This window comes from Oryzias melastigma, linkage group LG10, assembly GCF_002922805.2.
Source record: "Oryzias melastigma strain HK-1 linkage group LG10, ASM292280v2, whole genome shotgun sequence".
Lineage (NCBI taxonomy): Eukaryota > Metazoa > Chordata > Actinopteri > Beloniformes > Adrianichthyidae > Oryzias > Oryzias melastigma.
Window position 1 is genome coordinate 15,026,115 of NC_050521.1, and position 19,091 is coordinate 15,045,205.

The 19,091-nt window shown below is 36.9% G+C and overlaps 1 protein-coding gene and 2 long non-coding RNA genes across 4 annotated transcripts in view; 2 read left to right on the forward strand and 1 right to left on the reverse strand.

Annotated features, from left to right (window-relative positions):
* LOC118599220 overlaps positions 1-18,997 on the forward strand; it is a 20,805-nt gene extending 1,808 nt beyond the window's left edge. Inside the window, exons 2-3 of the long non-coding RNA XR_004948525.1 lie at positions 2,267-2,270; positions 18,986-18,997. This is a non-coding gene — a long non-coding RNA (uncharacterized LOC118599220). The remainder of the gene's footprint in view (positions 1-2,266; positions 2,271-18,985) is intronic.
* LOC118599222 lies at positions 7-2,098 on the forward strand. Its single transcript, XR_004948527.1, has 2 exons — positions 7-1,112; positions 1,210-2,098. It is a non-coding gene; the product is annotated as an uncharacterized LOC118599222 (long non-coding RNA).
* LOC112153499 (neuronal acetylcholine receptor subunit alpha-9-II) lies at positions 12,486-17,486 on the reverse strand. 2 transcript variants are annotated; one of them, XM_024283763.2, is made up of 6 exons: positions 17,124-17,486; positions 16,899-17,044; positions 15,712-15,866; positions 14,981-15,161; positions 13,717-14,068; positions 12,486-13,642 (listed from the first exon to the last, which is right to left on the reverse strand). In XM_024283763.2, exons 1-6 carry the CDS (start codon positions 17,161-17,163, stop codon positions 12,867-12,869), a joined length of 1,650 nt encoding a protein of 549 aa, XP_024139531.1. In that variant the 5' UTR covers positions 17,164-17,486; the 3' UTR covers positions 12,486-12,866. The 2 variants fall into 2 exon arrangements, with proteins under 2 accessions (XP_024139531.1, XP_036069752.1); XM_036213859.1 differs by having other exon boundaries at positions 16,899-17,486.
* Positions 18,998-19,091: the final 94 nt, after the last annotated feature.

Below are 19,091 nucleotides of genomic sequence, written 5' to 3' on the forward strand. Positions count from 1 at the left end.
AATCAGGATCCTTTGGAGCAAAACTATCCTACTTGTTACTTGGTCATCGCTGGTTCACTTTCTGCAGAATAACCAAGTGAGTGTTGAAGTAAACCAGAACATACAAGATAATTTCATTGTATTTTCTAAAACATTTATATTTACGATTAAGAGTAATTTTAATCCTATCATTCACTTGTATGTGGATTAGCATCTCCTTTTACTTTTTTTTTTTACTTTCCAAACACAAACAATAATACAAAGTTTGATATATTTTTGTATAGATTTGTTTGTACGTTTTTATTATTATTATTATTTGATTGCTTAAAATAAATCAATTCCAAATCCAATCTTAATCCTAATCCATAATATTCCTGATTCCTGTGAGTTAATGATTCACCAAAAAAAAAATCAGTTAGCAGCTGGAAAGCAGTCAAATGTTCTTGAAGATCAGGCCTGAAAACAAGAAATCAAAATAAATGATAGTAAAAACCAATAAAAAAAAGTTGACTTTCCTAAAAGCTGTAAAATTCTGATTCCAATTTGACCAAATATTTTATGAAGCACATGTCAAACATTATAGATTTATGTTGCAGTACCTTTAATAACATGGATTGAAGTTTCACTAATAAAAATTTCACCTCCTTTTCAACAAGAGTTTATTAAGTTAATTTCATTTCAGTGTGAATTGTGTAAAAAAAAAAAAAAAATAACTAAGGCTTGTAATAAATCTGACCAAGTCAATTAGCAGGATAAAAGAGAAATAACAGAGAGAATAGACGGGGCTTATTAGAATTCCACAGCTATATTAACACCCTCAGAGAGGAGACTTCTCTCCAGCTCTTACCTGGATTATGAGTTTGTGGTCACTAAGCAACGCGCTGGAGAGCAACTGAGATTTCAGCTCAGCTGGATACACCAGCATACCCACACCGTGGGGATCCTGGCAGACCCTCCAGCTGCCAAATTGATTTCTCCAGCTCTGCATTGCTCAGCACACTTCAGACCACATCGAGACTGCAAGAAAAAGGAGACCAGCAACGACAGCAAATAAGTGAAAATCTAAGAGGAGGGATAAAAGAACAAGGTGAAAGGTAGGAGAAAGAGACGAGCTGTCATCATAGATCACACGGGTGAGCAGAATTTCTATTTGGCCTTATAAAATACCTCACTGGTAATATGTGCTGTAAATTTGTTAACACACACATACACACCATTTGTCTAAGGCAGGCGACCTTTCCAGTTGCAGAGGTGGATGAGAGCTGTTGCTGATTAATCTGTCTGCAGCCGCTGGATTTACACCAAACTGATTCAACCTGCAAGTGGACAAGTCATTGCTGGATAGGTTTGCCCAGCTAAAATGACTGACCTGCTGTTCAGTGAGCTGACTAATGCATAAAGAGGAAGTTTGTGGAAGAGGGAGTAAGTCACTAATGTACTATTCAAGTGTCAAGTCTTAACCTTCAAGTCTCAAGCACGTACCAAGTCGTTGTGGAAAAAAAAGTCACAGGTCATCCAAATATGTAAAAGACAGAGGAAAAAGTCTGATCAGCTTTGTGGTTATTTTTTAATTTTTTGGTTTTATCACGTATGATTTATATAGGTGTTCTTCACCCATTTAAAGTACTGACTCATAATATTTAGTTTACTACAATATGACCTAGACCACTTTTCACTTTGAAATCTGCATTCCTGATGACTTCAGTGGATCATATAATTCCAGTGCTTTCTGATCTGATCTTCACTGACTTCCTGCTGGCTTTAGAACACACCCACTCTGATGAAAATCCTGTTTTAGTGTTTTTATAGCAGCACATGTGCTTCTATGTTTCTTGGATTTTTTTTTTTTTTTGAGTAATTGTGAAGACTATGAATATGACAGGTATTAATGTCATCTCTATTAAAAATTCCTGCAATTATGCATGTGTTTATAGCATTAGACACCAGGAAGAATAGTCTCTACATTGGTAAAGACTTCTGGGGAACCTTAAATGAACAAATACTGTCATTGAGAATATAAATCCTGAAGCAGTTTGAATAACTCTTGAACTGGATGCAGAGTTGCTGTTCTTGTGTTGATCATTTGATTGCTGTTGATCTCTGCACAGTATGCATTGGATGCATTGGACAATAAAACAAATGCCTAAAGCTTTTCATATAAAATGCCCTTTTATAACAGAATTTTACTTTTTTAAGATAAATTACCAAAAAAAAAAAAATGAATCATTGAAAAAAAGGGTTAAGTCCTTTTAATTAAATTGCTTTAATTTCTTTATCAATTCCCAAGTCAAGTTAAGCGTTTTATCAGTGCTGGTTAATAAATATGGAGAAAAAATAGTATCACTGCGATTTGTCCATACGTAATTCTTGCTTTATGCGTAACTTTGGATTTGTACATGTATAATCTGGGGTGAGTATATTGCAATAAGTGAGTCTAAATTGTATTTTTGTCTTTCATAATTTTTGTACTAATGCACAAAATGTGTTGTATGGGTTACAAATCAAGAATTACACACGCACAACTTCAAAGTTACACACAAGTCAAGAATTACACAAACATAAATCTAAAGCTATGCACAAACCAAGAATTACGCACACATAAATCGAAATATATGCAAAATCCAAAGTTGCACACAACTCAATAAATACGCATGCACAAGTTGGGGTGAGTCTATTTTATCTCCATAACTGAAGACTAAAGTCCTAAATTTATGGGTCAAGTCAAAGCTCTCCAGCAGTTTTGGCTCTATTGAGATTTTAATTTTTAGTTACAGGGCAGATTTGTGAAATTGGGACCTTTGCAAAGAAAAATAATTGCTGTTTTATGAAGTCAGTTCAATTCTTCAATTTCCTCAACAAAAATTTGTATTTTATTATCTGCTACTTTTTTCCTGCTTTTAATTATCTTCAAGAGAAGCTTCACATTTCCTAAAGTTTCTCCTTTATTTTAAAATAATTGTGAAGGTTAAAGAGCATGACAGTGATATTACTCATTGAATCTTTGAGTTAAATCAAAAGCACTGATGCTGTTTTAATCTCCTATAATGAAAATTAAGGCCTGAAATTATCACAAATTTTTATTAAAAAATGTAAAAAAAAAATGAGTTGTTTCCAGACTGAAAAGGTTCTGTCTTTTCTACCCAAAGCTCAGGTGGGAGGAATGTAGCAAAGTGACATTATCTTAGAAGATCGTCTGCACTTATAGAGTGGTCCCCCTCTCCATCCCTGAGGAGGAATGTGAAGATGAAGGTAGAAGGTAAAGAAATTGTGGGGTTATGCCGAGGTAACGGGAGAGTAGAGCAATGAGAAGAATAAAGCATAAACATAATGATCCTCACAAACGATATGTAAATTAATCATGTGAAAAAAAGAAATGTATATGTATTTCAGAGAACAATTTCCTTTTATAAGTGTGAGGCTTTGTGTGTGGCTTCTACACAGATTTAGAGACTAAGTTATATTTGCAGAAACTGGAATACTCACAGTGGCAGATCAAAATGTCCCTCCAGCCCAATTCTGCTATTAATTAAGCCCTGGGGGAAGCCTTGCTCAAGCATATTCTCACTTTTTATTTTTTTATCATAATGATTTCCCTTCTTTTCCTCCTTCAACTTACAACTCTGTTTGTGACTCTTCCCCATCAGGATTTCACTGCTTTCTATCCATCTTCACCTTTCCCTTCCTGAGGGAAGAGGGGCAACAGCTCTATTAGTGGTAGGTAATGATTCCATGGCAGCAGCACTTTAGCACATCTTCATGACTGAGCTCTGGGCACAGAAGCTAAAAGTCTTCTAGATTGTATGCAGCAGCCCCAAAAATTATGAAATGTTTATTATTCATCGTGCAGGCACCAATTTTCATTTTGGGAAGATTTTACTGCCCCACTTTGACCACTCTTTTTCCCCACCTTTTCTCAAATTGTACTTGCTTTTTTTTTTACCAAGTTTAAGTGAGAAACACTATCTAAGTATGAACTATGGAGTTTTGGATCAAAAGCTGAAGTTCAATTTGATCAAAAGTAAAAGTAATGCTTTGTAAAATGTGAAGCTGTTTATTGGATTCATAACATCATCTGGTTTCTAATCAAAGATCACTGCTATAAATCGTCTTTACAATATATATATATATATATATATATATATATATATACACTCAATTAAATAAAACTGTAGGCTTAAGGTTTGAAGAAATTATAACGGAAGCTGCAAAATGTAAGATAAAAGTTAAATTTCCTGATGTAAACCCAGAGACAGACAGTTATGCAGTGCGAGTTTGACTATTTCACACATGGTCTATTATTTCGTCTTTATTTTCATATCCTTCTTGCTGGCTAGGCTCCAAACAAAAATGTATTGTACTTTCACATTGGTGAAGTACTTGAATGCTTCCAGGCTCATACATTCCTTTTGGGTTCTCACAGATTCTCCAGATAAAACAGACAGATAATTGATTAAATACAAGTAAATTTCTGTGAAGGCAATGTCTGGTAAAAATGTTCATGTGTAGACTTGCTCAAATTGGAATCAAGTAGGGGTCACAAGTTATAGCATTCCAACATTTCCACAGATATTTCTGTCTGTCGCCTCTTGTTAATGGTCTGTCTTCCTGTGACATTGTGAAAACAGTTGACTGGACAAAAGATTAACACAAAAAAGTAGTGACGCTCTTTGTTTGGCACTCATAATTTGACTTACAGGCACTGTGATGTCACATGCAACTTCTGCAACTTATTGAACCCTGGTCTTCAAGGTTCTCACTGTTTGATCGGTAGTGTGCCCTCCTTATCTCAGATCCATGTGATCAAATAAAGCAAACTCATCTTCTGCATAATGTTTCATTCAAAACACCTCCTTAAAGTCAAGTACATGTTATTCTGAGGATGACCCCTTATTTTTGCCTTCGGTGTCTGACAAATTTGCCCTTTCCGAATTTGCATCCTCACTAAGGCTGCTTCCCCTCCCCTCCAGGATCCAGCCCTCATTTTCTCATTTATCGTGATCAAATATCCTTCAGGCTCAATTTCTATCTATAGCTTCATATTTCATCCCACCCCCATCCCGCCACCCTCATACAACCCCCTTTTTACTACCTATTCTCTCATTCACCTCATTCTCTCCTCTCTATCAAGGTTGAACTTTATAGATGTCAGGAGCGTAAAAGAAGGTGAGACTGAGTTCTAAAGACTGTCTCATTGTGTCTGCGCTTTATTGTCGAGCTATAGGGATGCAGAGTAACGACCTGTCACCGACACATAGGGGGGGGCTGTTTATTTCAACCATATTTCACAAGTACACAATCCGAGTGGACATCTATGTGCATGCGGAAATTGCAACTGATCCCAGATCCATCCCCGCTAATGTATCTGTATGTGTTTAGGCCGTCACTGAGGTTGCTCGTCTGGAGTTTGTATGCTCCGTGACAGCTCTGTTTTTGTTTACACGTTCACCACTGTCTGCTTTCATTACACGTTTTCCTCACCCGGCTCACAGTCACATCTTTGTATTCTGTGCGTGTTTGATCACACGCCAGAATGTTAGAAGAAAAAGGAAAAAAAAAAGGACTCCGAAAGCCCCCAGTTTCCACAGCTTCTTTGATGTGGAGTGTTAAAAGTAGGGCAAAAGAACATGCCAATCTCATCCAGAGGATACCTCTTCATTGAAGCTGCAGGGGATTCCTCTGTTGTCTAACAGCTCCAGCTTTCGTGGCTCAGCTGGGAATCGCATGCACGTCGGGGGGAGTTGTGTTGTGTAGGTATAGGACACAGTGTGCAAAACCCATTTAAGTGCCAAAAAAACAAACATTGCCCCTGGGTTATTAAACAATTAGGGCAGTTAAGTGGGGTGGTTTGGTTGAGCGTTCAGCCCCGCAGAAGCTTTCATATTCCTCCAAAGGGAGGGATTCTCATTGATTGAGAATGAAGATGAAATGTAAAGTGGTGCATTGTTGCAATACACATGCTTTAGAAATGAAATTAATCGAAACAAATATGTGAACATATACTGATTTAAAGCAGGGTGCACTCCACCTCAGCAGGATATTTAGCAGCATGTCTATTTAAATTGGATTTAATGAATGGACACTCAGGGATTAAATGTGTTTATGTCTCTAATAGGGACTGTGTTAAATCCACAGCACAAATGAAGCCCACTTATCATTGGTTGAAACAGATTAAAAGGAGCTGTCCATCATAATGTCCTCCACCAGCTTTTGATCTGCTCAAAAACCAAGTGAAGCAAGGTTGTGCAGGAAGAAAAGAGGGAAAGCTAATTCTGAGTAATGATTACTGCATCATTTTCATCATCCTGAAATCATCTCTTTAAAAAGAAGGAATTATTTCATCTGTTATCTTAAAAGGAGGGAAATTTAACGACCCGTGTCCAATAAGAGGTCAAATGAATGTTATGAAGGACAATTTTCACGTCTGAGGATAAAACGCTTTTCAGGAAGACGTTAAGAAATAGCGAGGCTTCTGGAGGAACTTCAAATGAGGGGTTTAATTAAAAAAAAGCACAATTGAACAACAGGAGGGGGCTTAAATGTGCATGATTAAAACCTCATTTGATGCCTAATTACAGCTAATCTGAATCTCCATTTGCACATTTCTTTGTCTCTCAGTAGATACACTCAGACTTTCTGGAAGGTAGCAGGGCAGATTTAAAATGTGCGTGTGAGCAGTTAGCCTTTTAAACACCCCATTTTTCTTTCTACTCAGTTATTTCCCCAACATGCCCCCATGCACACTGACAGCAGAAATCCCTGAACCTGCTTTCAACCCACCACACCAAATTTTGCTGAATGTTTGCAGGATTCAGCCGAGTGCAGTTCTATATGAGTTCCCAAAGGGGGAGGACGGACATTCATGTAGGTTGAATCCACATGCGTGCGTGCCCCATTAGTGGCCCAAATATGTGTTTTTGCGTGATAGAGCTTATCTTTAATAGAGGGAATGCAGGCATACAACATCAGCAGTGGTCCTTACAGCCGCCGAGGTTTACAGTTGTAACTTTTACCACAGAAGGCCTTAAAGATAAGCCCTCGGCAGATAACCACCACCAGAAACCAGACACGGGGGGGAGTCAGGTGGAGGGCTACATGTTATAAATCATTCGCAGCAATTTAAAGAAAATGTTGGAAATTTTCTGCTATGAATCATTTAGAGCTGGGTACAGGTTTTCACCCAAGGGATGATGCAGTCTTTTCACACAAGATTCAAAAGAAATTGGCTTTATTTTAAAAAAAGGGAAATGTTTACTGTTGTGTTCTGTAATGTAGCTTGTTTTCAAGTCTATATTCAATATAATCTGTGTTACTCTGTACAAATATGTAATTTATTTAAAAAAAAAAATCAAATTTGCTCTTTTTCTTGTTTTTTTCTAATTTTTTTAACTTTATATTAGATTTCATAACACATCACATCACATAGTAACTGTCTTTAAACTGAAGGAAATGTAGAAGAGTGTTAAAACAAAAAATACTGTTTCCAAGTTTGTTCGTCTGGTTGAAACGTTGGCGATACCAGTATTTTCAGTAGACTCTTAACAACAGTTAAATATCCACAGAGGTGGGTAGGGTATTCAAATAATTTACTCAAGTACAAATATTGTTAGTTTACTAAAATAGTACTGAAGTTCAAGCAGAGAGTAGGCATCCATATAAATTACTATAGAGTAAGAGTAAAAAAAGTACTTGGATTAAAATCTCCTGAAGTAGTGTGTAATTGATGAGTAAAAAGAAGTCCAGCATGACTCAAGAGTCTCTCAAATACTGCAAATGATTGAAGACTTGTCTTGACTTTAAGCAACAGTCTCTTGATTTGAGGAAAATATTGTAAGAGATTCATGTCTGAAGTGTATGACCATGGAATTTATTCTCCAGATCTCCTATTTTGGATTTTCTTGGTCCAAAAAATCTGCAACATGCTTCCTCAAGTTTGATGTTGAGTTCTTGTCGGCTGAAATGACCATATTTTTGGGAAGACACAACTGAAAGCGCAAGACATAACTTCTTATGATTGGTCACAAGAAGTCACATGACGTTATGGAGTCTAAGAGGGAAGTTTCTTTGACACAGGATCATTTTGGATTATTTTGATTTATTACAGTCAAAAGTAACGCTAACGAGCAACAAGAGGCCTAGTGTACTTAAGTAAATGTAAGTCATATTATGACAATTCTCACAAGTACAATTTACCCAAAAAGTTACTTAAGTAAATGTAACGGAGTAAATGTAACGAGTTACTACCCACCTCTGAAAATCCATAAATCAACTTTGTAACAATTCTAATTTCACATTGAGTTTTGTTGAATAAGCTGTGTGAATAATACACACTCACAAAGCCAACAATCCTTCATAGATCTATTTCAGACAGAAAAATAAACTGCTTCCACTGCTTTCAGCTATAATAACACTTTCTCACTCCTCACATATTGACGTTTGAGTAAGGACCCCTTCATGTCCACGTCTTTTTATGACGTTTGGGCTTTCTCAACTCTTCGCTTTTTCACGTGCTGGTCGTTCGTAAAATCTATGGTTTGGACATTGGATGTGGTACTGGAAACGGACTGGTCATTGGAACTTGTCCAGTACCGGTACCAAGAAACACCAAGTCTTTCGTGTATTGGAATAGATCTGTGAAAGAAAAAGTTAAATTTGAACCACTTCTACATTTTACACCAACCATCTTACCCTATGAATACAAGCGCTAGTACGGGGTAGCGACAGTCCATTGTGAGCACCATAGAACGCCTTCAGAACCCGTGTACAGAGTGTCCTTGAACACACAACACGTGTGAATGTATCAATATAGTTCCTTGCACATATATGTAACATAAGTTTACAAAAAGACCAATCATTAACAACACGGCTCATACGGTACTTAAAATGTATATATGAATATGTCAGCAATTTGTCTTAATTTTATGTGATGAGGACAACTTCCGTGTAATAACCATGGGATCAATGTCAGAGCTCATTTGCATTTTCCTCTGCATGTAGTTTTTTCCCGACTGAAGCATTTCTTCTTGACATCAACTCAATTTTAGATCAGTCACTGCAGGTCAGTGGCATGATTGACGTGTGTGTTTGTGCATGAGTATCAGGTGTGACTGTCAGCATGGATGTTTGTCAACAGCAAATCAATTTCTGCACAAAGAGGTCAGCTCATTCTGCGGAAGAAGGACATTATATCCTTGTTTCAGAACAACTACTAACAAAAAGTAACAGCGGTAAAATGTCAGCTCACAAAAAAAAATATAAAAAACTATAAATATGATGGGAATTATTGACAGGAATGATAATAACAGCCCATTTAGGATTCAGGAATATTAATCTCAGAGTTCAAACTATGCAATTTACTCTTTTAAAGTGATTTCATGAATCTGGGAAGTGGCTCATGCTTTAATTGCTATTGGGATTGCAGCAAATTTAAAAATGTTGCTGAAATATATGCTGGCATGCTCTCAGTAAAAGAGAAATGGGACTGAGGTAATAGAATGAAATGTTCTCCGCTTTGCAGGATATCTGGTAAATTCCCCTCTCTCATTTTAGGAACTATAGCCTAAAGCTTAAAAAAGAAAAGTACATAAACAACTTAAATAAGGGGCTGGAGCCCTCCATAATTGATTTATTTGGAGAGACGAATTGACTATAGTAAATGTAGGTCTGTGACTTATGCAGGTTCAGGGGACGGATGAGTATGAACCACATCCTCCAAGGTTACGAGAATGTCTGTGATACAAATGGAAACAAGCCAAATCAATCGCCGTGCTTCCTGCACTGACAGTTGCTCACCTGCACTCCCTCACTGCTATGGTGATTACACACCCCTGCTACTTCAGTCACCCAGACTCCACCCTATAGTATAAACAGATTGTGTGCAACATTGATTTGCAGCTTTACACCCTCCTACCGGTCAGGAAGGCTTTTTTCTTCTTCTTCTTCACTTTCACACGGTTCTCATCAATTTATCTGTATTCAATTGAGCATGTCTATTTACTACCGTGAAGCCATTTGTTACCATTTGAAGGGGTGACAAATATAATAGGTTCAGCTCTCAAATTGGAGTAGTTAAATTTAATCAGAGGAAGTGATGAAACCCCTTTGAGGGTCCTCACCTTCATATTCACCCAAAAACACAGCTTCATACTGGATATTGAGTCAGCACAAAGCTGGGGTTGGCTCATCCAGAACTCTTTGTTTTGACTGTCCTTCACTGAGGAGCTTCACAGGCGTTCTGTGTGCGGTTGTTCTTTGATAAAAATATATATATATATATAAAATATGGTAAAAAAGATGGTTGTTTTGTACATAATATGAGATTACAGGCCTTTTATTTTACTTTTTATTTTTGTATTTGTTTGATAAAAATGAATTATCTTTGCTTTTCTTGTGATTTAACCCTTTAACACCGGAGCTCCAGTGTTCATGTTCTTTGATTTACTGTAACTTTTCAACTGATAACGATTTTGTTAACGGTTGAAAAGTTACAATATATTAAAGATTTTGTATTTAAGCGTCACTGGTGACACCTCAGATGTTAAAGAGTTAAAAGGGCCTTGTTAAGTACAATTTAAATATATATATATATAATTTCATTGAGGCAAATAGTTATACTGCAAAAACTCAATCTTGAGAAAGTTAAAAATACATTTGTTTCCAGAAAAAATGTCTTATTTTCAATCTTGCAAGTAGTATTGGAGCCACAAAGATAGTAATATTATCCTTTTTTTTCTTGATTCTTATGCAAGAAGAATCCTCTTATTTAGAAATTTTGAAACAGCAAAAGTTTAAGAAAATATGTCTTAGGGACTAGGGGGCCTGTTTTTGCAGTGTGCAAACAAAGCCTTGAAGAAGAGTTCTAGCAAATCAGAATGCTAACACCTCTACTTTTTTGACATATAGTAAATAACTGATGCTAAAAGGTATAGCCTTCATGCAGTTTGGAGGAGCAGCAAAACTCTGTCTTCCAGCAGGTTCTGTCCTTTGATGCACAATGTTTGACAACTTTCATGTAAAATTTAGTGCTCCTTTTGTTTAAAACTGTCAGTAGCTTGGCAAATAGTCACGTATATAACCACATGTAAATAATGAAACATAAAAATCCTTTTGGAGATAATAGTATTTTTCTTTCCTGGATACTTATTGCATAAGCAGAACCAAATGTATAAGGTTTTATATGAAAGGTTTCTTTTAGCAAAGAAATGTCATTGAAATGTCACTTTTTAGAATGGAAAGACTTTATAGCAACTGTGAGGTATAAATCCTTCACATTAATTCTGCCATTTAAAGTTTCAAACAGAGAGCCTTAAGGATGCATGAAAAATGAGTGCCCTCTGCTGCGAGATGAAGCAATTAAGAAAAAGATCTAATGGTTTTCAAATTCTAAATTACAGCAGTGTTCAGTGCAACAGTTGATTTTTCCACTTTTCTACCTTGAAAAATAAATTATTCATTTAATTTGCTTAGAAAAATAACTAAATTCAAAATATAACTTAAAATATTTTAAAAGTTGTTGGGGAGCTTTATTGTGCTGATATGTTCTCATGAAGAAACATTTTTGGAAAATGGTTTAACTTGATTATTTTTGGAATACATATTTTTAAAAAGTGTGTAACTTCAGATTTTGAAATATTCAAAATTGTGAACCTTGAATAGCACAATACTTCAAGATCCAAAATCTTTGGAATAACTTTGTACTTAAAATATTGTAGGAAAATTGCAAATGAGTGAAAAATAAATGACTATAATTTGAAACTTTAAATGATTAAATGAATATTTTTTCCAGTTTAATTAATAGTTTTTACTTTTTCTTAAAGCCATTTTTTGCACCTGCTTTCCATTTGTCTTCATGCAGTATTCCTTCTTTCCCACCTGCTGTCCACGCCTGCACGCACAGACGTATGTGCATTCATTTGACTTTCAAAGTTGCAGGTATGAGTTTTGCTGGAGAGGGGTGCACGAGTGTGCAGACTCTGTTCCATAATTGATGCTCCATATTACCTTACATGCACACCGTGCTGGCTGGGCAACAAACAAAGCTCGCTCATGAACTATTCACTGGATGATTCAAAAACAGAAAAATGATTCTGTTGGATCCGGGGTGCACCAAAACGCCGGCCGTCTCAAGACTCGAGCATCTTATTTCTCTGTTCTAAAAAGGCATTTTGGAATTAAAAAAAAAAAGTCAGATTTTCACCAGAATGACAATGAAGCATCTTCTTCTAAGTTATGATTTAAAATCAAGAAACAATTAATGTTTGCTCACTGAAAATGTTACATATTGTAAAATGCCTTTGATATTGAATGTCTAGGAAGAAAAAAACACTGAGTTTCTTTAATTGTGTGCACATTTTTGTCTGGTTGGACTCAATTTTTTCTAATAGGTAAAAAACAAAAAATGTATTACAGCAATGTACTGACCACTTACTTATTAGCTTAAAATCAGGAAATAAATAATTAAAGGAATATAACTTTTGAAGCAGTGTATACAAATAAAAAAATGTAAGAATTTAGTATGGAAGCAGATTGAATTCAATAAAAAAGCAGGGGATATTGGTTTTAATCTTTCCGTGTATATACTGTATATATAAAAAACAGGCATTTTTCTTTCTAATTTCTTTGTGTTTTTCATTATAATTAATAAAGAAGTCCAAAACCAAAGAACTACTAACAGGCTAGGCAATAAAAATCATCTGCAATTAAAAGTAGAAAAATTATGTGTTCTTTAAAAAAATAGAAGAAAAAAAAGAAAAATATATGACCCACTTTTTTTTTTTTTTCATCAACAAAAAATTTAATTGAATGCAATACATGCATTAGTAGGTCTTTAGTTATAGGTCAAATGTGTGTTCAGTTGAATATTTTAATACAAAAACCATCGACTGCTTACTTCACTTTGCTTTGCCAATGATAAGAATGCTCATGAGGAAAACCATGATGAAGAAAATCCACATGAAGAACCTGTCCATCACTTTAGCGATCTTCTTCCATTCTGCTCCTTTAACACATGTGGCCCTCTGCTCACGAAAACAGTTGGCAATATACTCCACGTTACGCATCAGCTTGTTGTCCATTTTGGGGACGCCACCACTGTGGCTGCAGAACACACACGACCTGAAGGTCACAGTTGGGCAGGTCAGCAAAGGCGGTTTGTCTTCAGGGCAGCATGGGGGCTTCTGGTCCTCAGGACAACAGGGGACTGGCTTATCTTCTGAAGTAAAATCAGTTAAGGGGATTTTTTCATCTGAGCCTTCATACTTTCCAGGTGAAAAACTGGAAAAACATTCGTTCTCCTCCCTCATGATGCGGTGCTGGACTTCCACTCGGTGCTGCTGTTGTGCAAGAGAAGCCTGAGACCGGGGGGGTTTGTATTTGTGACTCTGCCAGTCCTCTTGACTGTGGTGGCTTCCGGGGCGACCGTTTGCATGGATGTGAGAGTGGACTTGCTTGTTGAGAGCATCTTCTTGGGATGACTGAATGGAGGCAGAAGTACAGTTCTCCCCTACTTCATAAACAAAGAAGATCTTGGACATGTAGTCAATGATGAGTACTTTAGCCCAGTGAGGAACCGGCTTGGCTTCAACACCGCAGAAGTGAATGTTCATGATGAAGATGGTGAGGGCTGTGGAGGCTGTGACCATAGTCATGGTGGCAATATAGTACTTCCCTGTGTAACGAAGACAAAAATAAACACTATTACATAATTTTTGTATTCATAAAGTGCAGAAAAACTCCTCTTACCTATGAGAGGAACGCTCTCTGACGGCGGCATGCTTTCAGCCACCATCAACTGAAAAACAGTGAGAGCCAAGAGAACTGTCACCCCGAGTGAGACTTTCTCCCCAGAGTCTGCCGGCAGGTAGAACCCCAGAGGAGCCAGAAAGGAGATGAGGAAGCAGGGCAGGAGGAGGTTGAAGATGTAAAAGGAAGAGCGCCGTTGCAGCAACACTGTGTATGTGATGTCTGGGTACGGGTCTGAGCAGCAGCCGTACATTATGACATTCTTGGTGGCGGGCATCCCATGGCACTCCCACTCCACGTTTTCCACAAAGTCCGACAGGTCACCACTGTCCATACCCATGAAGATGTCTACCTAGAATTAGGAAAGGAAAACTTGAGGCTTTAAAGCTCTTTCAAGTCTAAACCATCTTTTGATCTACTGTAAAGTCATTCCCAAGGATCTTTTAATTATAATTATGCTGTTTTTAGCCAAAATTGAAAAAAACATTTTCTAGGACATAGTTGCTTCATAGCGGCGGTAGTTCATTAAAAAATATTCTCAGTTATGGGCCGGACTACTGATGCAGAGGAAGCCCATCCCTACTTTCTGTCTCCCATCAGTTTACACCCTAAGCTTACCCCCAAACCAACCTTACCTCCACAACAAAAATGGCAAGCAATGTCAGAGCTGTCCAGCCTTAGAAATTTTCAGCTCAGACGAGAAAAACAAAGATGTACATGGATCAATTTGTCTACAAGTGGATGCATCAGATTAGAACAGAGCAGGGACCTTGTGGCCTGCAGATTGTAGTGCCTACGTCACAACTACAGTTTTATTCAAACTGTATTTTCTTTTGTCTGTACCCGGCACACAAAAATTTGAATAAAGAAATACTCAGAAATGAAAAATTCAAGTGTAATGTTCTTTATAAATGCCCTCCCATCAATAGAAAAAGGCCACAAGAAGATGACAAAAACACAACTTTCATTGGAATGAGTCTTTAATATGGCATGATTAATTAATTAATTAATTAATTAAGGATAATTAACCTGAAAGCTAAATCATTTTGTTCCTACGTTTCCATAGAAGACAGTTTTTTTTCTGTCTCTGCTAAGATATTTTTCTTTATCTCATATGATTCTGACATGTTTTGGGGTTTCTTTTTACTTTTTGTTTTGCCTTGGTTAAAAGCATTTGCTAAACAACAAAATATACATCTTCATTCAAAACGATCAACTCTATAAACAACCAATATTATTCAGCTTTAGTTGCACTTCTTCATACCTGGTTGCCATTATAGGTCCAGGAGCCAAAAGTGAGGTTACATTCCTGACTGTCGAAGGGGAAGTAGGACACGTCTACAACGCAGGAGCTCTTAGTGATGGCAGGAGCGTCCCATGTTATTTCCCCATTGTAGCGGAGCCTCACATTGGTGTCCATTGGTCCTGAGAAATCATCATCGGCTCTGGAAAAGGAAATTCACTTGAGCAGATAATTCACATTCAGAATTTTACTGTTACACAAAAGAGACAAAGACCTTCAGAGTAAACATTACTTAATTGTATTTTCTAGTTCATACATGTAAAATATAGTCTTTTTAGCAGAACTTCATCAGAGCACTTTCATTAAAACATTTTAAATTGCTTTAATTAAAAAAAAAAAGTCAGTGCATTTGGATTTTCTGTAAATTCATTTTCTATTTAGAGCCATTTGCACCTAAATTTGAAGCTGTTGGAATGTCAGCCATAAGATGGGAATACTCTCACAGGATGATGGAATGAACCACTCCCCCTAGTGGTGAAGTATAGATATCTCAGTGTTATTTTTTTCAAGAAATTTGATGGATGGATGGATGGATGGATGGAGCACACACTTTCTGTTGCCTCTTCATGCAAACACATTTAAAGCTAATCTGTTGAAGCATTAAGTATAAAACCTAAATTCGAAATAAAACCTCACATCTCAGCTTCACGTGGATTAATGACCGAAGTCAAGAATTAGTGTTGCATGCTTACTTATTATAGAGAACAAGGTCAGGCCTCCATACCAGGCTGCTTGGGATATGGATGACGTCCAGACCATCATAGTCGTCTTTGTTCCACTTCAGGTAAGCATCATGCCACGTCTGCCTGATCCACAGGTAGGCTATCAGCACCTGGTTTCTCTCATCCTTCACACACAATAGCATGCACACTTCTTACAAAAAGGCTTTGATAAAAAGCTCTCATGCAAAAGGTTGTCTTTAACACCACTGGGGTTCTTTTTCATTCCCTTTCACACATTTTCCCTGTGAGTCTGTTCTGTTCCTTTTAAGAGCTATTAATCCTTTTAACACAAGTAGTGGAATGAGCAGCCGTAACCTGCCGGAAATTATAAAATTGTTGCACAGCTCAGAGTTTCATGACACTTTGCTCCAGTTTTTGCTCTTGCACTTGAAACGGCTATTACTAAAAAATAAAAGGGGTAAAATGCTCATAAATTATTCCAACATTTGCAAAGTATGAGGAATCATAAAAAGCTGAAATATTTTAATGATACATATATAATTTTTATAAGGTATTTCAAAGATTTAGAAAGTGGAAACACTTGTTTAGTGTCTGAAGACACAAAAACGCAGATTTCTTTGAGTCTAAGAGGACTTCCGATTAGCTTCTTGCTTTCATTCCCTGTTGCTCATCAGCCCTGTTCGTACATACACACCTCAGATTAACATAAGGGCTGTAACCCAGACCTGTCTGTCAATATCAGGTGAATGAGGGCCCATAACAAAAGAACACATATCCACTATGTGTAACAAAAAACCACAGCGCACACACACTCATATCTTCTTATTGCTCGGCTCTTATTTGCACCTACTCAACCATGTCGGACCTGAACGCACATCTAAAGACACTTTACATTCAGGTGGAAAGTGTGTGTCCTCTTTTCAAATGCATGCATCACTTTTATAAAAACTGTATAAAAAGTATCCATTATTGCCTATAAATTCATTAGGCAGACAGCAGGGGAAAAATATGATGTACCAAGTAAAAAAAAATAGGATTTTTAAAGTTTATATCCATTTTTAGTTTATCCAATCAGACCTTACAGTGAGATTGCTCTTTTTTTCAGCTTTGAGAAGTTCAAAGTTGTTTTTTTCTGCTGCACATATTACCAGTAGTAGGTTTCGCATGAGGTGGTGTACCTGCATACCTTTACTTACCATGTCTTTGATCTGAGAGAGGGTGATCTGTAAGGTGACATTAAGGGCACTGTCTGTGTCCTCGACGGGGCGCAGAGCATTGGAGTAATTCTCCATCAGATCATTCAGGAGCTTCTGAGCATAGTGACCCTGTGCACCGTGAACCGCTACAACCAAAAAATAAAAATATGAAACAGTTTTAAGTTTACAGCACATGCTTTCTCTCGCTTTTTTAATTTTACTTACCTTCAGGAAGCAACACAGCCAAGAAAAGCATACGAATCATGTCACGTGTTTTGGAGATGTCTCAAAGAAGAAACTAAAAGGTATCTTCAAGCAGCAACTAGAGAAACTTTCCTTCCCTGGAAGGCTAACTTCATGTTCTTCCAGCTCCTGGTGCTCTTCTCTGCAAACCACCGCCTCACCCGGCCATCCTCACCGCTCTCACCCTTTGACAAGGGGAGGCAACATGTCTGTTGGCTGGGACATGGAATAAAACTCCAGCTATCACATGGCACAAACAGACTGAGGGAAACAGGATGCCCCCGAATCATCGCCGCGCCACACACACAACAGTTTTTACCCTGTCAGATGTGCAGCCAGGCGGGCTGCATGTCTGCTTATGTCACGAAAGAGGCTAAAGAGAATTCTCAATTTACATTATGATATTTTAGAATCTCAGAGAAATGCATGATTTTTAAGATGGTATTTCTTTATAAATATTGTCTTCTCAAAACCCAAGAAGATCATTCTAGTTGTGCAAACCCGCTAAAAGACAAAATTGTCTCATAATTCTTAAAAAACTCAAAGAAAAAGGAATTGTATACGTATATAAACTACCAGTTTTAGGATTTTTATAGCTAACTTTTCTTCTGTGACTCAGGATTTCTCAGTGGAAGCAAAACTATAAATATTTGGATAATTAATGACATATTTTATTACCAATTAAGCTTTTCTTTTGAAATCAGTAGTGCATTATTTAGTTGATATCCAGTTGGGAATTAATAACTCCTATATGCCAATATTTTAAATGTAAGTTATGGTAAATCCTGAGTACATTTTTTTAATAGTAGTGCAGTTACAAAAAAGTGTTACAGGCAATTTTTGTTTTTCAGTTTATATGGTTGCCCTGGCAACAAATTTATCTACAGATTCAATTAATGCTTCTTCAATAGAGCTTAACTCCAAAAGGGATTTAAAAAAAAAAAAAAAAACTTTTACGGCTTTTAACTGCTTAAAAATTTGATTTCACTTCCTTCTTTGTCCAAATTGTGAATTAAAAAAATAACATAACCTCTTGCTTTTTCTACATATATAATTTAATAATCTGTTTTCTTAAAATGTTCAAACCCAAAGAATAAGTCTATGTTAGGAATGTCAGGGGAATGTTTATTAATCTGGCTTCATTACTGTAATAAAGTAAAAATGTGTATTGGCTATTCCCTTTCAGGTTAACGGAGTTCAGTTCAGAAAACTGCAGCTTGTGTAACATTTTATTGTTTTTATGAGAGAAATCAAACATTCTCTTTTATTGACAGCATGTGAATAAACACTCGGGGCTTTATTCAAATTGTGAAGTCACTTTTATTTTTAAAAATGCTTCTTAACAAACCACATTTCTTCTGATTATGGTGTGAAGAACTTCTCCTTTTAAGCATGCTCTGTGAGCTCTGTAGGGGGGCTTCTGTGAGCACTCGGCAGACTGTCCTCGGGGTAAATATGCAGAAACCGTCACTTTGCGGAGGACGGCCAACTGTCTTCTGTGCGTTGCACTAGAGGTTTTTTTTTTTCTCTCTATAGAATGTTGAACTCCAGATAACCCTTGGACTGACATGTTATATTTTAAGCCACATCACTACTGTTGCTGTCTTTATTTCTTGACATTAGTTTTAAATATATATTCACAGCATGCCAGACACCAATTCTTTAGGGGTCTGTCAATTAGCAACACCTATATGTGGCCCTTGGACTCCACAGAAACAGCTAATTTAATTTTGTTTTGGTTTTTTGTTGTTAGGCGCAAAAGCGAGCATCATCAAGGTTTTAGAGCTACTACTATCTGATAATTTTATATCACAAAATAGGTCAAATACAGGTTCTATCATTAGTGGTTCTCAGATGGATGACTGGTTAACCATATGCAGGGAAAAAAGCCACCACACATTACTGCAATCCAGCATCTTTTTACTGATTCCTTGTATGAAAAATGAGGTG